The sequence below is a fragment of the Chrysemys picta genome, chromosome 10, assembly GCF_011386835.1.
Source record: "Chrysemys picta bellii isolate R12L10 chromosome 10, ASM1138683v2, whole genome shotgun sequence".
NCBI classification, from domain to species: Eukaryota; Metazoa; Chordata; order Testudines; family Emydidae; genus Chrysemys; species Chrysemys picta.
In genome coordinates, this window is record NC_088800.1 from 55,229,981 (window position 1) to 55,251,060 (window position 21,080).

A 21,080-nucleotide genomic window follows, 5' to 3' on the forward strand; every position below is an offset into this window, starting at 1 on the left:
CTGCTGAGCCCGGACACTATCCCTCAGTGGGATGGATCTATGGGCAGTCCTGCCCAGCCAGTGGGCTACGCCACATCCACTAATACCCAGTGAGATCCACAAAGTGGCTAAGGAGGGGCTTGGGGGTGCTCAAAGCAGCTGGGATTGACCTGCCAGCTTGCAAATCCGCTGCCAGTGCAGCTGGGCATCTGCTTCCTGCACTATGCAAGCCCCACCTAGCTCTGGCCCATTTTCTGTCACTAAGGGAACTAAAATGGGAGTACACGTGCCTGCTTCCTGAGCCAGCTGCCACACCACAGAGGGAGCAGGGCTCTGAGGGCATTGGGAGCAGAAGAAAGACAAGGACAGTATGGGAAAAGCTAGCTCCTTCCAAGGGCTGGGCATGGAAGGATGGAGCTCAAAGATGTTGCATGGGCACAGAGCTTCCTCTGCCAGCAGTGCCAGCTTGTGCCAGGCATCAGGCATTGAAGGGGGATGTGCCTGCGCTTGCAGTGGCCTCACCCAACACACCAAAGCTGGTCACTCCTGCCAACGTGTCCCGGGATCACGTAGGAAATGCCAGCACGGACCCTCCTTCGATTCTCCATCCCTGCATCCTGCAGGGTGAGCTTCCTGGAAGGACTGCCAGCTGCTCGGGGCGGCAGCAGAGGATGACGGGACAGATGTGGCCCATGCCACGGACTGATCTTGCATGCGGGGGCAGCATGAGGGACTGTCCCATTCCTGCTGCACATGAACACCTCTCCTCCTGACTGCCAGCCCGAGGGCCCACACGGAGCTGACTGCAGGCTATGCCCTCTGTGCCCATCTGCAGACACACTGTCACCTCCCCACACCAATGCCCTGTGAGTGAAATCTACTGAAATCCCTTCTGAGATCCCCTGTCACATAGGTCCACAGCAGGACAGACCCTACAGCAATGGGCACAGCCAAAGGGCCGGTGCAGAGATCCACCAAAGCATCCATGCATTGGGCTGCAGGCACAGAACTCCCAAGGGCTGTATGGAGCCTGCAAATGGTCCCATGGGTGATGCTGGGTTGGGCTTCTCCCCATCCCTGCCCCGAGGCCTCTGTCTGGGCTACAGCATCTTCTCCTTTCCAAGCCGTTTTCCAGCTCCTCCCATGCACTCGACCCAGGTAACACGGGCAGCCACTGGGCCAGAGCACCGACCCGAGCCCCCAATCAGCAGTGCCCCTCAGCCAGCTAGAACGGGCTTAAAGTTCCTCGAGTCTCTGGCAGGCCAAGAAAGCTGCAGCAGCAATGCATTTTGGGTAGAGAAGTCCTGGTTTCGAGGGCTAACTCCAGGCCATTGTTGGGGGGGGAGGGTCATGCTGGGCATGAGGAGTTCTGGTTCTGCCCAGGGAGCTGTGCCAGGCTAGTCTGTGCCACTGGCTGCTCCCCAGAGACCCGTCCTGCTTCCAGGACATGCCTCACGCTGAGCCTGTTGCTGGGGGGAGCACTGAGAAAACCCAGCAGCACACCCCCCTCTGCTGGGGTGTGTCATAGCCCAGCCATGCTTTTTTGCCCATCAGTCCCCCGCCATGCCAGCCCCAGCAGATGTGCTTAGCCCATCCTAGGCTTCCAGCAGCCTCACCACCAGGAAGGAACAGTGCACTGGCTACTGCCAGAGCCAGAGTCCAGGTCCTGCTGCCCCCAACCCCGTACCCTGCCTCCCATGTCAGACCCACGGTGTCAGCACTGAGCAGGCCATGCAGAGCCATGTCCCAGCAGTTACCCACCACTCCTGGCTTCCACAGGACAGAGCACTAAGCAGCTCAGATATCTGCATCTCACTCACAATCCCATGGGGTTCATTGTTCCAGCCACTCCAGCTTTCACTCCTGGCCACCAGCCTGTCCCCTCTTCGCCCCACTGACTGCTCCTCTCCAGGGCCTTGGCCAACGTCCTGACTGATCAAGCGATGCCAAATGCCCGTGCTGCTCAGCGTTGGCTGGGCAGCGCCCTTGTACGAGGCACGCAAGCAGCTTTGGCTAATGCTCTGCCTCTGGGCAGAGGATGCTGCCCCTGATGCCTGTGGCAGGTCCTGCCATAGCGAGGAGCGGGGTAGCTTTCCCAGCAGTCACTCAGGCTAAGGAGAGCTTGGGGAGTTCTTAGTGGCATGGCCACTGGATGGCTCCTCTCCCGCCACCTGTCTGACGTGTATGGAGCCTGTCTGTCTCTGAGCCACATAACTCTGGATTCCTCAGATATGGTTGCAGCAAAGCCCTTGGGAAATGTAGCTTTCAGTTACCTCTGAAGCCTGAGGGCTAGCTGCTTTCCTGCTCCCCCTTGGTGCAATTCCCCACACATAGCACCTCACCCTGGAAGAGAAGTGCCTCTCAGGCCAGAGACCCCACCCCATGCAGCCACCTCTGGGGTAGAACGCAGCCACAGTATAACATTACAGCAAGCCCACACAGGCAGCGAGGGGAAAGGGCACTCCAGCCAAGCTGCAGGGGCAATTTATGGAGGCAGTAGAGGTCTCCTCATCCCAACTCTCCTGAGTCTGTCGGGGGGAGAATAAACTCTTGCAGACCCCTGGTAAGGAGTTCAGCAGCCCCCAATTACCTCTGGGGACCCAGGGTTTCCCAGCCTGTCAAGCTTCCCCTCTCAGGTCTTTAGCCAATACAGTTGTGAGGCCAGGGTGAGCGCTGCCCCATGGCCCAGGCCTGGGGGTGGGGAGGGAGGAAGCCCCACTTCCCTCCCCCTTCCCTCATGAGCCCTGTCTGCGTGTGACTGCCTGGCTGGGCATGCGCCAGGAGGCGTCGGGTGAGGTGAGGTCCCTGATCCCGGAAAAGACATTCCCACCTCCCCAGGCCGCTGAAAACGAAGCACGGACACTAGGGTTCAAAGCAGAAGAGCGTGTATTGCAAGCGGCCCCTGCGGCATGCCCAGGCCTGGTGCCGCCAGAGCGCGTCCGAAGGGCCTTCCCCCCGCAGGGAGCAAAGAACAGAGGGTGTCAAAGCAAGCCCAGCCTCCGTGGGGCATACGCTGTCATGCAAAGGGTGCCAGCCCCCCATCCCAGCGGCATGAGACTGCCCAGTTGCGCCCAGCCAGCCTCACCCACACGTCTCAATGGGAATCTGATCCCCCAGGCTCTGAGAGGGGGTGCAGGTCCTCGCCCTGGGGAAAGCAGAAAGCTGGGGTCATAGAAAACAAGTGGCTATATTCTCCAAAGGAGTCCCCGTTCACCTCCTTCTCAGTACAATGCGAGCTCAGTGCATGGTTCAAGGCCCGCACCTGAGCAGATTTTTTTTTCCTTTTTCCTTTAAAAAACCCCATTCGGCGGGGTTGGGGGAGCCGTGTAGGAAGGGGGAGATGTGTATTACCCACAGCCCCGTTCTGCCTGCCAGTGGGACCCCTCCAGGTGCTAGGAGGGAGAAGTGGGTCATGAAGAAGGGATTTACCACTCCACCCAAAAGTCACTCGCATGCAAAAATCCAGCATCCCAGCAGGAAAGATGGGAAGGGGGTCCCCTCATTGAGAGATTCCTATAAAGTCAGGCTCCGGGACGCAGAAGCCAGAGATGGCTCTTGCATTCACCGTGGCCTCCCTGGGTCTCTGGGGAGCTCCGGTCAGCTCTAGGACAAGTAAAAACTACTTCAAACCAAACCCATGCAAGGTGGCTATTTGCTCATGTGTCTGTCTGTCTGAATGTGGTTGCCAGTCTCCGAGGCAACAAAGTTCCTCTCTTCCTCGGAAAGGGGAAGGGGAAATGAATGCTGGGGCCATGTGGGCCCTCCCCACATTGTGTTCCCACTCCCCCACGGCCTCATCTCTCGGCCTCCATGGTCACGTTGGCCTTCTGTTCTGACGTGGCTTGTTGGGAGACTGTGGCAGGCCAGTCCGACGGCTGCGAGGGCGAAGTCCACATGCTCTGCTGCTGCTGGCTGGAGGGGAGAGCCGCAGGCCAGGCTGGGGTGAAGCCCCCGGGCTGGGGGAGTGGTGGGGGTGGGGGAGGAGGGGAGGTCGCCATAGACGCTACAGGGCTGCTGCTGTGGAAGCTCTCGGAGGCCTTGAGGCGGGAGAACATGGTGAGGGCATCGGGGAAGTTGGGGGGCGTGGCGGGCGTGTTGGCTGGAGTGCACATCTGCAGGGGAACAAAGAGACAGAAGCTAGTCAGAGACACAGCCCCTCACCCCCAGGGCCAGAGAGTGCAGTGCACAGCAGTTCTGGGGCAGAGCATGGGCGCAGTGTAACAGCACGGAAACACCCCACCAGTCATGAGGGCGAGAACTACGTCCAAGGGAGGCTGCAGGGGCAGTTAGGGAGGCTGACTGCAGGATGCCATTAATGACCCAAGGGCTCAGGGTCTCCCCCAAAAGCCAGCAGCCCAGGACCCCCAGCACCACACAGGGGCATCGGTACTAACTCAGCGAGAGCACCAGCAGCTGGATTGCCAGCACAGATCCCTGCCACACCTGGGCCTTTCCTGGGTGGTCTCTACCCAAGCACTAGCCAGGTCCAGGCAGGCAGGGCTGGGGGAGAGCTGGAGCAGGCCAAGCAGCTGGAAGATGGCACCAAGGATGGAACATTTATCTATCTTTAAAGGCTCGTCTATGCAGGGAAATTCATCAGCATAATGAGCCCCCAGTAGTTATACCAGGGTAACCAGTGCCCCCCAGGGAGTGCTGCTAGCAGAATTACGGCAGTACCGGTATGCTGGCACATTCCTCGTGTACTCCAGCACTGAATCTGTGCCTCAGTTTGATGCCCGTGGAAGCAAGGGGCTCGCAGCCCTAGCTAGAGCCGGCCATGGTGCATGGTGCTGCTGGGCAAGCTCTGCGGGTGTCCCTCTACCCCAGTGGCTCTCAAACTTTATTACTGGTGACCCCTTTCACACAGCAAGTCTCTGAGTGTGACCCCCTTTATAAATTAAGAACACTTTTTTATATATTTAACCCATTATAAATGCTGGAGGCAAAGCGGGGTTTGGGGTGGAGGTTGACTGCTCGTGACCCCCCATGTAATAACCTCACGACCCCCTGAGGGGTCCCAACCCCCAGTTTGAGAACCCCTGCTCTATCCTAACCACAGCCCCCTGCAACTCCAGTCCTGGGCTCCCCCCACGCCCAGACACACATAAAGCTCTGCCAAGGTCCCTCAGGCCTGCTTTGCCTCTACTGCTGCCCGGTGGAGTCAGAGGCTCTGCACTCCTCTCCTGCTCTGCCTTTCCAGCAGCGCTGGTCTTCGATAGAACCTGGAGCTGGCTAGGAGCCACCGCAAGGTCAGGTAGGTCCCTGTGGCTTCCCCGTCACTGCGTTTGGGAAGATGTGGCCTCCACACTGCAGGCCTCTGCCTCCCCACAGCCTGCACTGGCAGGGACCGTCCGGGGCGCGAGGAGCACTCACAGAACTCGGAGTCACTGTGTCCCTGACAAACTTGCCGGGAGCTGTCGTCTTCCCTTACCACTGGGGCAAGGGTGCGACTGATTTGTGTTAGCCCAACCTGGGCCAGAGAGGATCCCAGCATCCAACCCCCGGGCATGACAGGCAGCACCCCACCCTGTAACTCCATGGCAAGCTCCAATCAGTAATCGCTATTGCTACCACAACACCTCCCCCTCCAGGGCTTTAAAGAAGCCTGCCAAGGTCGAGATATTTGGGGATCACATCACTCAGCAGTCAAATACATCCACCCCTGGTGCGTAGCCCTGAGCGGCAAAGCAGCACCTCACCACAGTCTGGGATGGGAAGTGAAGAGCGCCGTACCCAATTGAAACTGCAGGGGGTAGATTTGGGGAGGAATTCAGTCCAAACGCTGACATGAACATTCACATTAACACCCAGAGAGCAGCTCGCACATGTCTGTGCACAGCTTGTGAGTTGTGCTAGGTGACCTGTACTAAGCATTACACTGTTATTACTCGAGAAAACCGTTTCAGAGCCTTACTCCACAAGGGTGCAGGACAGACATTTTATGTCTCATCCTAAAGCCCCATGCAGGACAGCACCCACTAGCACCACAGTGCACTCAGCACTGCCAGCAGAGAGCGCCCCCTACTGACCCACCCTGCTTGCTGCAGCACCGCACCCTTTAATGCCCTGGGGTCCGCACTAGGAAGGGAAAGCACCCCTAGCTCTGCACTGGGGACAGCACTGACTGCGTAAGGAGAGCACCCCCTACTGAGCCCTCATCTCGCTCCCTGCAGCACAGTGCCCGCTAGCACTGCACGGGGGCCAGTGCTGACTCAGAACCCCCTCAATGCAGTGATTACATCACTCATCATTCTGACGAGTGTCTGGGAGTAGCCAGGCGAGGCGCAGCAAGGTGCCCCACACGCTGCACTCAGGAGAGGCTGAGGCTCTGTTGGGTCCTGGCACAGGGGCTGCAGTAGAGGCTGGGGCGGGTGATTGCACCTGCAGCCTCTCCCCCTCCTCAGGTGGCCCAGTGCCCACGGCAGCAGCTTCCCCGCAGGTTCGTGCAGGCAGGTAAGCGGCTTAGACCAGGCGCTCGGCAGGGGTGGGTATTGGAGCCAGCACGTCTGGATGACTTTGCCAGGCTGCCAGCTCCTATCAAGGCTGCTCCCTGCAAGAAGCAGTTATTTCAGGCCGCCGAGGACTAATCCTCTTTCAAGAGCTCATGTCAAACATCCCAGACAGGAGCTGTACATGGTACCCTTGAGATCCAGCCCCTCCCTGCACTCTCAACCCTCCCGGGGACAGACCCTTCGGGGGTGTCCATGAGGGAATATGAACGGCGAAGCTACGTTGGGAGGGAGAAAAGGGGAGGGGTAAGTGGGGGCCTCAGCCCCACTGTGGTTTATGACATATGCCAGGGGCCCTTCTGATGCTCAGAAAGATCTCTAGGAACTGTCAATACAACCCCATTCCCCCAGTCCAGATGCCCTGGCCCCCTGGTGTATGCTCAGCTCCTGCTGCCCATCATCCAGCTCATAGCAGGATCCCCCTCCCATCTAACCAGCTGGGGACACATCACTCAGTTTAGGAAGGATGGGGGGGTGGCCCCCCTGCCTCAGAGCCCCTGCTTTGGGATGGACTGGACTCCAAAGCCAGGGCTCCCCCTAACCTGCGAGCTTGTGCCACCCCAGGAATCAGCTGGCCAGGAAGCATCTCCACACAGCCAGCCCCTGCCCTGAGCTCACGGTCTGCAGCCCAACTGACTCCAGGATGTCCAGCCCCATGCAAGAGGGTTTTGCTCCTTGCTGGGGATGGGAGGGCGCGGTGAGCTCATCCCCACCCCCTCGGCTGCCAGCGCTGGAGGCTTTTTGCAGCGTGGCTCTTGCTGGGTGCTTGCTCTGCATGCTCACTGCATGCTCCAAATCCCTGATTGCCCCAGAGAACGGCAGAGTCAAATGAGGACACGGCAGTCAGCAAATCCCAGGGACCCATCTGCACAGGCAGATTACAGCTACCCAGGCACGAGAGTTAAAGGGGCAGAGCATAGGGACCCCAGGGGCTGCTGGGGGCAAGATTTGACAGGGAAAAGCGTTGGGCAGAGGATAAGGGGGGGGTCACAGGCTGTCAAGAAGCAAATTGGCAAAGTGCTGGGCAGCCCAGGGGCTGCTGGGAAGAGAGATTTAAAGGGAAAGTGTGTGTGTGTGTGTGTGTGTGTGTGTGTGTGTGTGTGTGTGTGTGTGTGTGTGTGTGTGTGTGTGTGTGTGTGTGTGTGTGTGTGTGTGTGTGTGTGTGTGTGTGTGTGCGCACAGACGGGACAGGTGCCATCGGCAGAGCAATGCCTTGACCACCTGGCCCCTTCACACCACGGAGGCTGCAGGAGACATGAGAAGGGTCTCCAGGCCAGAGAGCATCACAGCGGCCTCCATGGAGCTGGCAGCTCCTCCAAACACCGCTGGGAGCTGCCGTAACACTGCGGTTCTGTGCAGCCTTAGTGTCAGGGGTGCGGGCTGCACTGTGGGCTCTCCTGGGACCCAAACTTCCCCAGCCAACAGCAGTAAGGGCCTGGCTGGCCACCAGCAGTGCAGGGCAATGGGATTAGCCCCAGCACCCAGCAGGAGGGGCAGGACATTGCTACATTCCTGCTCTGCCTGCTCATTGCAGCACAGTAGCTCATGGGACATTCAGGGCCACCACAAGCAGCAGTGGGCCACCAACACCTGCCTGTGGCCAGTGCACTGAACTACGCTGGACTCCATGGATGCATCACCTCCAGCACCCCCCACAGAAGGACTCTTGGGAGAAAGCTTTCCACTGGGCAGAGCAGGGTTCAGTTTCCTGTCAGGCACCTTCCTGGGCTGGGGGACTTGATGGAGCTAGCCAGCTCATGGCTCTCTAGCTCTCAGGGAGGCTCTCACAGCTGGCGCCCCAGGAGGGGAAGGGAAGGGTGGCCCATTAATGGGGATGAGGGGCCAAAGGGAGTGAGTCTGGTTCAGCTCCAAGCCGTTGGGTGCGGGCCCTGTTCCCGTCACCTCTCTGCCTGCTTCTCCTGCACTCAGAGCACTAAGGATCAGCCTTCCGGACAAGCCTGGCTTTGCTCTGAGTGCCCCCCTCCCAGCCCCTTCCTCTATGCCTGCCCCCCATCTCTGCTCCCTCCCACCTGCTACGCCTGCCCGCCCCTCCCTTCTCTCCTGCCGCAGTCTCTGCTTTGCATTATCCGACAGGTGAAAATTACAGCTTCTTCCTCCTCCCATTTCCGTATAGAGCGTCCCCCGCTGTACAGGGCACACTGCATGCTGCTGCACCCTGGCTTGCAGGCCTCGTTTACCCTCACCCTAAATAAGCCACACTGCATGCACGAGCCTGTGGCCTTTGGCTCCCCCCAAGCGATGTTTCCAGAACACAGCCCACCCCCAGCTTCTCTCTCTTGGCAGGAAGTTTCCTGCCCCCCCGCCTCCCCCGCCCCGTGGCTTTGCTGTGTATTTCTGCCCTCCCTCCCAGAGGGGTGGAACAGAGGCCTGGACATTAGCAACATCAGCCCAGCCGTGCAATGCCAGCACTGCTGCTGCACCGATTTAGCAGAGGGAAGGGTCGGGGAAGCACTTACCATCTGATGGTGATGGCTGTAGGGGATGTTTGTTTCTTGGAAAAAAGCACTGAGCGCAGTCTGCAAAAGAGAAAGGAAGAGATTTATCATTTGGCTGGGAACGTGACGCTCTCTCCCACCTGGCCCTCTGGAGCACAAGCCTAGGCCTTGGTCTAGCTCTCTCATTCCCAGAGTAGGGCTCTGGGATCGGGGTCTGAGGGCACAGCTCCACTCTCGGCTCAGCATGGGTGGCTCTCGACTGCCAGCGTCCTGCTCTCTGTTGGTGGGTGGGGCTCCCGGAGCAGGCAGGACAGCAGAGAAGAAGCCCACCTGTGTGTGCGCAAAAGCAAAATCGCCCCTTCGTTTGCCACCAAACTCTGGATCCTGCGTCACTTCTAACCCAACTCATGTGATCAGAACCCTGCAACCACCCTGAAATAGCCCCTTTGGGCACTGGCCTCCATGCCGTGCAAACATAGGAAGGGCTCCTTGGTCAGCACATGCCATGGCTCCAGAGAAACCCCCTCCAGACTGCCACTTCTTCTTAAAAAGACATACACAACGCTGCATGTGGAACAGCTCCAAGGGCCTCTGCAGAGCAAACGGTGTTTGCCATTTAGTTTCACAGACAGATGCTACACATATGGACAGACTTCACTCTCTGATGAAATGCAGCTACTTCTGGGGTGGAGCCCAGCACTACATTATGCAGCCGTTTGGCACAGGAAGTGTAGAAGAATACCAAATCCAACTGGGGCTCTAGGGAGAATTTAGGTTAGTGGAATGTAATTACCCAAGCTTCAATTAGACAAGGAGACCAGGGCGAACACTCCTACGCTCATGGAAAGTGCCAGGGAATTTATAATGACCACAAGCAGTTATGTCTCACCTCCAGCAGCACAGCACCCCCTAACATCAGGCGGAGGCACTGGTGTAGAAATCCCCATTTAGCTGACATTCTGAGGAACATCCAAATCATTTGGGAGTTTGAGAGACTCTGGAGAATTAAACAATCAAACAGACCAGAGGGAGTGGACACCCCTCTCCCACTGTGTAAATCTGGAGTAACTCCAGGTGAGTCAGTGGTTCACACTGTATAAAAACAGAGATGACAGAAGAATCAGGTCTGTGGTATTTTACTGTATGTTCCCGGTGCAGTGTCTTTTCATCATATTGTTAATTGATTTCTATAGCAAGTTTTGCCATCCTTGCAGCATTTTACAGTCTCAAACAATATCCTTGTAGAAATCAATCTGACCACCCCCCAAAATGCAGCCACTTCTGGGCTAAACCACAGCAGCTGTTAACAGCAATGCTGCAGAATAGTTCAGGGGCGGAAGTGAAGAGTGTAAGTTAGCGCAGAGGTGCCAATGTCTGCAATACTGAGGGCCATGGTGGCATCTGCTTGGCTAGCTGCTTGTGTAAGCCCAGGGTGGGGGGTAACAGGTGTGCCTCTCTCCAGAGGTGATATGGGAGGACAGGATGGGCTCCTACCGGATAACAGACTAATATTCATATGCTGCTCTCTGGCTCCCCCTATAGGCAAACTGGGAAAGCTGAGGGTCTCTGTACCTGCTGGCAGGTATAGTTTGCATATACCTCTGGGGGTTCAATAGCATGCCCCAAACTGAGCAGTCTGGCCTTTCCCTACACTCCCGAACTGTGATCTCTTTATTGTGCGATGGCAGGTATGTGAAGGGGGAAGTGAATGTGAACACACCTGGGGTTACCTAATAGGGGAAAAAGAACAGGAGTACTTGTGGCACCTTAGAGACTAACAAATTTATTAGAGCATAAGCTTTCGTGGACTACAGCCCACTTCTTCGGATGCATACCTAATAGGGGAAATGGGCCCAAAGTGGGTGCCAGGACCAAGCTTTGGGTGCTTGTCTGAGGGTCTGTCTATACTGTAATCACTGGGTGTGATGATAGCCCTGAGCTAGCTTTAATCCTGCTAGTTCAGGGCTTTGTGGCTGTGAAGCTATGGCAATGTGTCAGTACAGCCTCGTCCCAAGACTAATTGTGAAGGATCTAGGTGGGTTTGTACAGCCTATGCTGAGAACACATAGCTGCAATTTCACTGCGCTGGGACCTCACCTAGCTAGATTAAAGCTAGTCTGGGTACGGCTACTCAAACTGTAATTATACCGTGACTACAAGGCAGACATACCTTAAAACGGGCTGGGGCCCTGGCAAGAGGAACTGCAGAGGGTAGCTTATCGGTTGAGAGAAGTCACATGAGATGGGGTGGATGGCTGAGGTGGGGCTGGGAGCTCAGGTTTTATGGGAGCTGGCTACCAGCCAGTTGGTTGGTCTAGTAGTCGTTTAGTTGGCTTCTTATATCCCCGTAAATGTTAACAAAACTCATAGAGGGGAAGGCAATTATTGCTGAAGGAGACCAGGAAGTTTAAGGGGGTTTTTTGGTCACAAACCCTTGAGGGGCATATGGTTTTAGTTAAGGGTAGGCACCCTCTGTTGGCTGAGCTTCTGAGGCCCTACACTCAGCTTGCTGGCATTTGGCTGTTTGGATGTAAAGTGATAATTTTTAAATGCTAAATCTGATCAATTGCAAAATTCCAGGCAACATTCTAGACCTCAGTGAGCAGAATCCTGTTGATTGGGGGGGGGGGGGGGGGGGGGGAGAGTGGAAAACTGGGAGGGGGAAAATAGGGGACATATGGAGCCCCTGGCATCTGGTTGGCAGATCCCTCAGCTGTAATCAGGTCCGAAATTGTCGGAGGATCAAAGAACTGGTGGATGGACCCATTAAAACCTTCTAGCAGAACAATAACCCATCTCACCTCTGCCCTTCCTCCCAAGGACTTTAAAATTCTGACACCCGGAAAGGAAAAAAGAATGGCGGGTGGGAAGAATGGAATGCACAAAGAGCCTCTGGCATGGGGGAAAGGGTCAGTGGGGAGGGGCCCCCAAAGCCCCGGTAGAGCTAAAAGCGTTCATCAATTAACAATGGCTCTTTGCACTCCCTGGTGAGCTGCCTCCCAGCAGCAGGGTGAGTGCTCAGCCAACAGGGGAGTCGGAGGGCAAAGAGAGTGAAGGAGGCTTCGTTCACAGCCTGCCCAAAGTCTGCTCCAGGCTGGGGGTGGGGAGGAGGGGACACCAGCTGCCCGCCCCTCCCTTCTGTCCAGGGGGATGAAAGGTCCTTTGGAGCAGGAGAGAAAAAGGAAACAGCCCCTGGCATTGGAGAGATTGGAGGGCCCAGAGCTCTTGGCATGTGGCCAAGGGGGCAATGGAGGGCCACAGTGGCCCTGGCATGAGGGAGGAGGTGGGGGTCTGTAGCAAGTCCCTGCAATACTTGGGAGGTGGGAAGATGGCCCACAGGGAGCCCCTGGTGTGTGCAAGGAGCTCGGACACAGAAGCTAGGAAGGGTGAGACTCCCTGGTTTTAGTTAATTTAAACAGGACTCCAGGCACTGTTTGATCCTGGTGCCCACTGCTACTAAAGGCACCTGGCAGAGTTACTAGTCTTCCTGCCTTTCACCAGAGAGGCCCAATAATTGCTCGTTAGCTGTGTTCCCCAGCAACAGAACGGGCAGTAGATCAGTTCAGCAGTTGGAGGGCGAGCACGGGCTGCAGTTTCGGAGTCTGGGGGAGAAGGGCAGCAGGATACGGCCACTGGGCAGGACTGTGGTTTGCCCTGCCTCACAGCAACAAAGGAATGTAAGTGGGTGAAGTGGATGGTCCAGACATGAATCTAGTCAGGACACAGAAGTGCGTGCACACACGCAAAATGAAGCAACTAATCCTCTTCTCGTTCACTCTGGTTTCACCCTGGTGCAGCCCCACTGACTTCAGTGGTGTCTCTCCTCTTCCTCCTCCCAATTTACAGCAGCAGAAAGGAATCGAACTCTAGGAATTATTGCAAGGTCTTATATTTCACAAACAGCCCCATGTGTGCTCTGTAAATAGCTCAGCAAAACCCTTTTCAGGTCCTTCCACTGGCTGGGTGGAGTTACTGTTCCTGGCCCCTCGATAACAGCCTGGCCCATGGGGAGAGTCACCCACCAAGAGCGGCTCCTGAACGTGCCCCTCCCTGAGCTCTGGAAAGCCACCAGTCTAATCCAAGGATAGAACGCCTCCACCAGGAGGAGGGGCACTGGGAACGGCCAATCCCCTGATGGCACACACCCTATCCCACCCCCTAAACTGTGGCAACAAAGTTGACATCATTGCAACAGCAGCAAACTTAAAAAAAAAAAAAAAAAAAAAAAGGCACAGAGAGAAAAATCTGCCCTGGTTTCCGTATTCAAATGGGAGAGAATTTAGGGCTAGTGAAAGAGCCAGTGATGGAATCCTCAAAATACCCCCAACTCCCCGGAGCTACCCCAATCCCCAGAGACAGAAAAATGTTCCTTCAAAATGAATGGTTTCCTTCTCAGGCCTTTGTTAATGTGTTACAGGCTGTGATCCTCTTAAACGGATACAATCTAACAGTTTCCCAACCTCCGGCCCCACAAACGTGTGTTGTCTTTGGTGATGTTTCCCTCCCCACTGATATGAGACACCTACTGGGAGCTCCTGGCCTGCTGGATCTGACAAGGCTGTATAGAGACTTGCAGGACATTGAGAGCATCATGTAACATGGCTGGGACCCATGCAGTGTTCTGACACCATGGCAGTGCATCACAACACAGTAATGTTTGCATTGCACAAGGATGTCAACATGTGGGTTTGAAGGTGCTTCACCTACCAACAGTTACTAATTGACAGGCAGGGCCAGGTTCTACTCTCAGGTACATTGGGACGAATCTGGAACAATTCAATAGACTTGAGTGAGTCTCCTCCTGAAGTACACCGCTATGATCGAGCGGATGGAATCCCTGAAATCTCGGCTTTGCTGGCAACAGATTTATCTTCACTCATTGGGAAATGCTGGATAAATCCCTTCTGGAGACCAGCCTCTGATCAGGCCAAAGTCAACACACATTTTACAGAGTAAATTACCAACAATCCCCAGCTCCAGTGAATCAAGAGCACCCAGCCCCTTGGTTTGTCTGTCAGCTTTTCCCTGAGCCTGCGTGGGTTACTGGGTACCAGGGCTCTTACGGGACCAGAATTCTCCTCTGATGTGAATGCACAGATTGGGAAATTCCCAAATAGCCCAGAGAGGCTGGGTGGCAAAATGACAGGAGCCCAGAAATTCACTACTAACCCTTACAATGCCGAGAACATGTGAAGCTCACCCCAAAGGAACTAAAGATAAGTGTGCTTATCCTCAAGAGACAAATGCCTCCTACAGCTCCCCAAATGCTGATCCCTGCTCCCTCCCATCAAGATTACCTTCCAGTTCCCCTGCCCCAGAGCACCCCAACTTGGCCTCTCCACCCACTGCTGGTTCCCTCCCGTGCTGTGCATTCCAACCCTGCAGAAGGAAATGCCCCCTCATTAGTATGATGTGCATTAACCACAGGGCTCAGAAACCTAGTCATGGAGCAGGACCACCATTGTGCTAGGCACTGTACAAACACAGACAGCCCTTGCCCCCAGAGAGTTTGCACTGTATGTTCACGTGATCCTGTGCAACCTGCCTCCCAGTAGCTGGAAATACTTCTCAACCTCCAGATCCACTCCCTCCAGACCTTAAGTGAGCACAGCCCAGGTGTCACATGCTTGGAAACAGCACAGTGTTCAAAGGTTAAAGCATTACCCTGCTGCGTGGAGCAGTCCGGAAGGGCTGTAAATGGGGCAGATTGTATGTATTTAAGGGCTTTGTCTAGATGGGGAAATTTACCAGCATAACTCTACTAGTGTAATGATACCACTCTAGTTAAACCAGTATAACCCCAGAAGGATATCCTTATTCTGATATCAGAGTGTCCACACAAGAGGTGATACTGGTGTAACTAGACTGGTAGAATTATACTAGTAGAGTTATGCTGGTAAATTTCTCCTCTAGACAAGCCCAAATATGCAAGCAGGAACAGCCAACTCCTGTTGCTTTGTCACCAGACCCTCCGGCTCATTTCAGCTTCGTTGTCAGGCAATTTATTACCTTGAAATGTTAAACGGGAATGGACCATCCTGCCCAAAGAGAGTGGGAGCATCAGCTGCCAGCGAAACACTGGTGGCTGGGCCGCGCTCTCTGTCCCTGGGCCATGGTGTGATGCAGGAGTGGCACGGTAATAATGCTCTTGGCGCACAGCTCATGGGATCATGGTTACGGAGTTCTGAGTAACAGGAGCAATGTGGTCCCCCAAGTGAAAGAGATTGTATGCATCAATACCCTCAGAGTGTGATTCTGCCACCTTCACACTGAGCAATCCCTTGCTGCAGCAGTAATGCTTCTGAAACCAAGGAGATCACTCACTGGACCAACTCCTCAGCAGGTGTAAATTAACACAGCTCCACTAAACTCCACGGAGTCGTACACGCCGAGGAGCTAGTCCAGCCTGGAGAAGGGCACCTGTGAAAGGGGGTGGAGTAACAATTCTCTCCAAACGCAGATCATGGGCTCAGACTACGAGGGGTTTGGAGTACCCAGAAGACAATACTCCTAGAGCAAAGCTCTGAGAAGGGGGCATGCTCAGCAACCATTTTGCAAAGGGAACTGTCTGACCATTTTGCACCAAAAGTGACTGGTAACTTGTCCCATTGGGTTGTTTACAGCTGAGCTTCCTCTGAGTCATGTGAGTGCCAAACCAGCACGGGAGACCCACGGCCAGCACACTGCTGTTTCCACTTGTGCAACTTGCCAAATAGTAGCAAATTTCTGGAAAATGTAATTAAAACAATAACTTTCTGTCGCAAGTTCCTACTCCTGGTGCTTCACCTGTAAAAGGCGGTAGGGTCTGATCCTTCTCTCACACCTGTCTTACAATGTCCAGTAGGGCTGCTCTTGATTTACACTGGTGAACAGAATCAAGGTCATACTACATATGTAAATGTGTCCAATATTTCCTTTTGCAAAATCTGCAAATATGCAGGTGGGCTTGCCTTGTGGGTGCCTCTCTCAGTATGCATAGACAGTGCACAGAGAGAGAGTGAGATATTCATCTGTTTGGATTTACCCACACACACACACACACACACATACACTCTGATTTTGACCAGCAGCCTCTGATTTTGCACCCGGAAAACCTGTGACTACAGTATGTAGCTGTCTGAACTACCTGATCAAACCAGCAGCGCAGGTCATTTGACTCCCTGCTATAAAATGCACCCAGAATTGTTTCTTTTACAGATCAGGGCTGTAGTGCATATAGAACAAGGGATGCCCCAGCCATACAAATGTGTGTAATAGAAACCTCTTGCTCTCTACACGGACTCAAATCTCCTTCTGTGTCACAGAACAGACACGCTAATTACAACAGTGCCATTAGTGACAAAACCATCACACTCAGCTGCATAGAGCTGCTGGTGCCGCATGGAAAACGTTTTGTTTGGACACAGCCCTCCCTGCTACATCCCCTGAGCACGCACACACTCCCATTCTTTACCACCAGGGAGCTTCGTAGGACTATTGCGCCCACACAGTCCGCCTGCATGTTCCCCACCTGAAGCTGCAATCACGCGTGTGACATCACAGTCACTTCCCCAGCAATCACTGCTGATGTCACAGAGGATCCTGACTCCAGGCCAGAGGAATAAGCAGCTGGAGCCAATGAAGTTTTAACCAGCAAAATCTCTTCTCCTGGTGCTGCCTTAGGAATCAAACCCCAGGGGACAGGAACACAGGAAAGGCCAGACTGGGGCTCTTCAACCCATAGCCACTAAGGGGTGTCATTCTGCCTGCAGGAAATGGGGAGGTGTTGGGGGAGTCACATAAGGTCAGTTATTGCTATGCTCCCACCAAGTACAGGTGAGCACGGAAAGACTGCCCCAGCAGTGCCAGAGCTTGCCCCAATACTGCGTGTATGCCCTGTGTGTGTTCCTTCTACCCTTTAAAAGCAAATCCACTCCCAAAGGGGTGGGTGGCCCCTGCAGATCTGCAGCCAGCCCGGGGAAACCCTGACCATCTGGGAGCAATGAAAAAACAGTCCCACTTTAATAACACAGGCAGAAGACAAGCACACCACATACACTGACATACACCCCTACTATACAGTACTCACATGCATGGACAATTGTCTATACAAACACACACTAGACATATATACACTCCTACACACGCGTGTAATACACACAGAGCTGTACACATATACCCCATCCACGTACACACACACAGTTCACACCAACACTAAAACAGCACCGGGAGTGACAGTACTGATTGTGTCTCCTTTCCTAAGGGTTAGAGACAGAAAAGCCACCCCTGGCCTAGGGAGGCTGACCAGTGTGGGCCTGACAAACAACAACACCATGACAGCATGGAGCATTCCCCATCAGTGGGTGTGCTGAGCACACGCACACGGCACACACACGTATATCTGTCAGGGCAGCACAGAGATGCTGGCACAGGCGGTCTATACCAAACAACTCCCGGTCCCACCACCCGCTTCCTGAATGGTGGAGGTACCCCCAGCCATGGCGCCTTCCATTCCGCCAGACGCTGGGGCACCCGCAGCAGTTGGCGGAAGCTGAGGTTGGACGTGCCTGGGATTAGCCTCCTAATGGGCAGGATGGGTGCACATGGCACTGGGGCCTCCGAGGCTCCCCGCTCCCCACAATCACTCCATGGCAGCCTGCTGAGGGCGGCTGTGAGTGCCCTGGGGGCTTGCTCTGGACACAGCAGCCAGGCGGGCAGATCAGATGGTTAGGGTCACTCCCTGGGCACAAGGCTCGTCCCGGACTGACCCCCCAGCTCAGCACTGGGGCTCCTCCCCGCAGCGGCACTGCCCAGGCCCTGGAGCCCCACGCCCGGGAGCTCCTGCCTCCACCGCCCCCTCAGGCTGAAGACCCCGGCCCGCCCGAGATGCAGGATGGGGCGCCAGAGGCACCGATCGGGGCTGGCCGGGCTGAGCTCCCCCCCGGCGCTGGCTGTAGCAGAGCGCCAGGAAGCCCCTCCTGCCCTACCCGCGCCCTCCGGCTCGGCAGGGTCTGCTCGCCAGTTGCCCCAGTGCCGCTCCAGCCTTTCCGCTGCCCCCCAGGCTGCAGGGCCAGGCCAACCGTGACCTCGCTGGTGCTGTAAATGGGCTGCGATCGCGGGGCCCCTGGCAGGACGCCCCCCCGCCCAGCTCTGCCGCGCCCCGGGGGCTCACCTCAAACTGCCAGTGCGCCGCCTGCAGCAGCTGCTTCGCCTGGTCGGCGGCGCAGCCCGCGGTCAGCACGAACTGGTTGATCATGACCTGGTGCTTCAGCTCGTCCATGTTCACCGACATGTCGCCGCCGCCGCTCGCTGCCTGCCGTGCCCTGGGGTCCCTGGGTCTGCGCCGCTCACAGCGCAGCCACCATTACAGAGCCGGCTCCTGCTAATACAAATATTTACTGGAGGCAGGGGACTGACTCACCCAGCCTGGCCTCCCTGACGGCACAGCCAGGGCGGGGCTGGGCGGGCAGGCTGGGAGCTGTAGTCCAGAGGCTGGGCTGGCTAGCTGCGGTGCCAGGCGGGTGGGGTAACAGCTGGCATTGGACCAGCCTCTCTTGGTGAGAGAGACAAGCTTTGGAGGTACCCACCCGTGCACACAGGCAGACTTGCAGAGGAAGTCCCCCTCTGCGCGCCACAGAGCAATATGGGTTATTTGCAGGACTTCAACTCCATGCACTGCTGCCACGGGCTGATGGACTAGCCAGGCCTAGCCAAGGGTATCCTAGGCTGTGTCAAGGCCGCAGTTGTTCACGTTGGCTAAGGCGGTGGGGATAGCTCCCCCGCTGGTATCCAGGCCATAGCAGCGTTGCTTCCTAGCATGTCTCCTTTGCCTGGTCCAGTTTTAAAAGCAGAAAGCACCGCAGGGCTGCTCTGTGGGCTCCCCTCCATGCCCAGGGGGGCTTCACCCTGCACACACTCGTAGCTGGGAAATACGACATCACATGGAGTGTGTGAAGCTACGCCAGGGAGCCAGGGCAGTAGCGTAGCAGCCCTGTCTGCCATGCCAGCTGCTCTCAGACCCAACGGCAGCGCTCACATTCCCAGGGCAGGAAAGTGGCTGACTCTGGCCAGCAAAGCCAGCGTTATGCACAACCAGCCAAAGCAATTGCTTCAGACCTGGAACAGCTCCAGGAGCCCCCTATTAATTATAGTATGTGTTGTGTGAGCAGGACCCCCCCCAAAATATTCCTGCTTAAGGCCCTCAACGGGCTAGTAGCAGCACTGCCAAGCAGTCGGTCCTCACCCTGCACCAGGCTGAGCAGCCAGCAGACACCCCGTTTCGAGGTAGGTAAGATACCCAGCACTACGTTTCCCAGGAGCCCTTGGTTTGTTTGCATAGTTTTGCTGGGGGGCTGGCGTATGCTGAGTGACGTGTCAGGACAGCCAGTCATCGGCCATGCTGTGTTAGTACCTGACCATATAAGGTAAACAAATCTGGCGGCCCCAATGAGAACGCGAGGGAGGTGGGCGCTGGGCTGGGCTGGGCTGGGAGCAGCCAGGGTTGTAGTGAGGCTGGCTTTGCTGCGCCTGGGCCCATTGCCAGCATGGCAATAGCATGGGAGGGAGGCTCGCAGTGTTTACAATCAGCCGCATGCAGCTTCCTGTTTGTGTGCAGGGAGATTCAGGCTGCAGCCAATGCACTAGCACAAAGGGGCTCCGGGCACCAGGATCTGGCTTAAGTCATATTGTATGTAAACCCTTGTCTGAAACTAGGGCAAAGCTGGGTGAACGCCAAGGTACGGTGGGTTCCATGCCATACACCCTATGGGAAGGCCCTGTCATACAGCCCATGCCCAAGCTGCCCAGCTAAGGGCTGATTAGGCCGGAGCCGAGGATGTGAAAGGGAACAGATCCGTGCTCCCCATATACACTGAGAACGGCAGTGACAGGTTCCAGGATACTGTGTTATGTGCATCCAAGCAGGAAGCACCGCAGGCTGGAGATTGTCACCTCTGATCCGATTTCCACATTGATAATGAGACTCACAAGGACGTTTTATAGGTGCCTGGATTCCAGCCGGCTGCAGGACAGGACTGAGGAGTATATACTTTAGCTTTCCCCACGTTCTACTGCCACATGAAAATCTGCAGGGGCAATCAATATGTTGTTCTGGTTAAACCAGGGTAATGTTTAACCAGGGAAAGCTACAGCAGTGAATTAATTATTATGAGCAGCTGCATTGTCCATTAGGAGGATCGTGGATGTGTTCTCAATGTACATTGTCATTTATGATGCTCGTACACACAGTAATGATCTGTATGCTACATTCACCAGGGGTCAGGAATCCAACTCCTCAGATAAACAGGTTTGAGTTCAGTAGGGCAGTTCTCTGGCCTGTGTTATACACAAGGCCAGACTAGATGATCACAATGATCTCCCAGTGGCCTTGGAACCTATTGTCCAAATTGAAATGTCTCTGAGCTTTGGGAAGACAAATCCTTATCTGGATCCCGATTCTTCAAGTGAGCTCCAGGTACATAATAGGACAAACTGAACCCCAACTCCCCAAACATAATGTTCTGTATCAAAGCATTTGGGCCAGGGACTGTCTTTCTGTTGTGTTGTGTGCGTTTATGGGTACACGACTGGCACCAAACTAGTAACTGTAGAAAGAATGGAAGCTGCTCAAGGCTGAACTAACATCCCCTCCCTGCGGTCCTGCATCCCCGGACTTCAGCATCTGTGATATAGATCCAAACTGTGTCCCTTGCTCCCATCACTACCCAAGCAGAACTAAAGCACTTTGGGGCAGGGACTGTCTGTAGTGGGGTGGCCCCTTACTGAGGACTCCCTCCTTGGCAGGGGTGTTTCTGCAGGCTCCTTACCTCTGTTTCCTCTCTTTGGGGCCCTTTAAGAACTCACAGAGACTTTCTCTGATTACTTAACAATACCCCTGCCTGTGGCTAGTTTAATATCAGAACCAGTTCACAACAACCCAGAGTCCCAAACTGAAGTCCATACATAGCACTGGCATTTTTTCCTCGGTCCCAGGGCTTTTCTTTCAACTCTGAGCTCCTCGCCAGTCCTCCCAGCACTTCCTCCCTGGGGCTCTGACATCCAGTCCCAAACACAGTCAGGGGTCCCCTTGCCCGCTGCCTCCTGCTCACTGGGCTTTACCCTCCAAGCTCCCGCTACCAGAGTCTTCTCTCATTTTTTG

At 55.4% G+C, this 21,080-nt stretch overlaps 1 protein-coding gene across 1 annotated transcript; it reads right to left on the reverse strand.

Moving 5' to 3' along the window:
- Positions 1–2,847: 2,847 nt before the first annotated feature.
- On the reverse strand, positions 2,848–19,185 carry UBALD1 (UBA like domain containing 1). The gene is made up of 4 exons (XM_005312145.4): positions 19,167–19,185; positions 18,096–18,302; positions 8,966–9,025; positions 2,848–4,091 (listed from the first exon to the last, which is right to left on the reverse strand). The coding sequence occupies exons 2-4, from the start codon at positions 18,213–18,215 to the stop codon at positions 3,774–3,776; spliced, it is 498 nt and encodes a 165-aa protein (XP_005312202.1). The 5' UTR covers positions 18,216–18,302; positions 19,167–19,185; the 3' UTR covers positions 2,848–3,773.
- Between the last annotated feature and the right edge of the window lie 1,895 nt (positions 19,186–21,080).

Excerpts from the sequence above, each read along its gene's own strand:
- UBALD1 (XM_005312145.4), bottom strand. The coding sequence starts at position 18,215 with ATGTCGGTGAACATGGACGAGCTGAAGCACCAGGTCATGATCAACCAG. Across the intron at positions 9,026-18,095 it reads CGGCGCACTGGCAGTTTGAG|ACTGCGCTCAGTGCTTTTTT; the intron begins GTGAGCCCCCGG and ends TCTCTTTTGCAG. Across the intron at positions 4,092-8,965 it reads ACAGCCATCACCATCAGATG|ATGTGCACTCCAGCCAACAC; the intron begins GTAAGTGCTTCC and ends GTTCCCCTGCAG.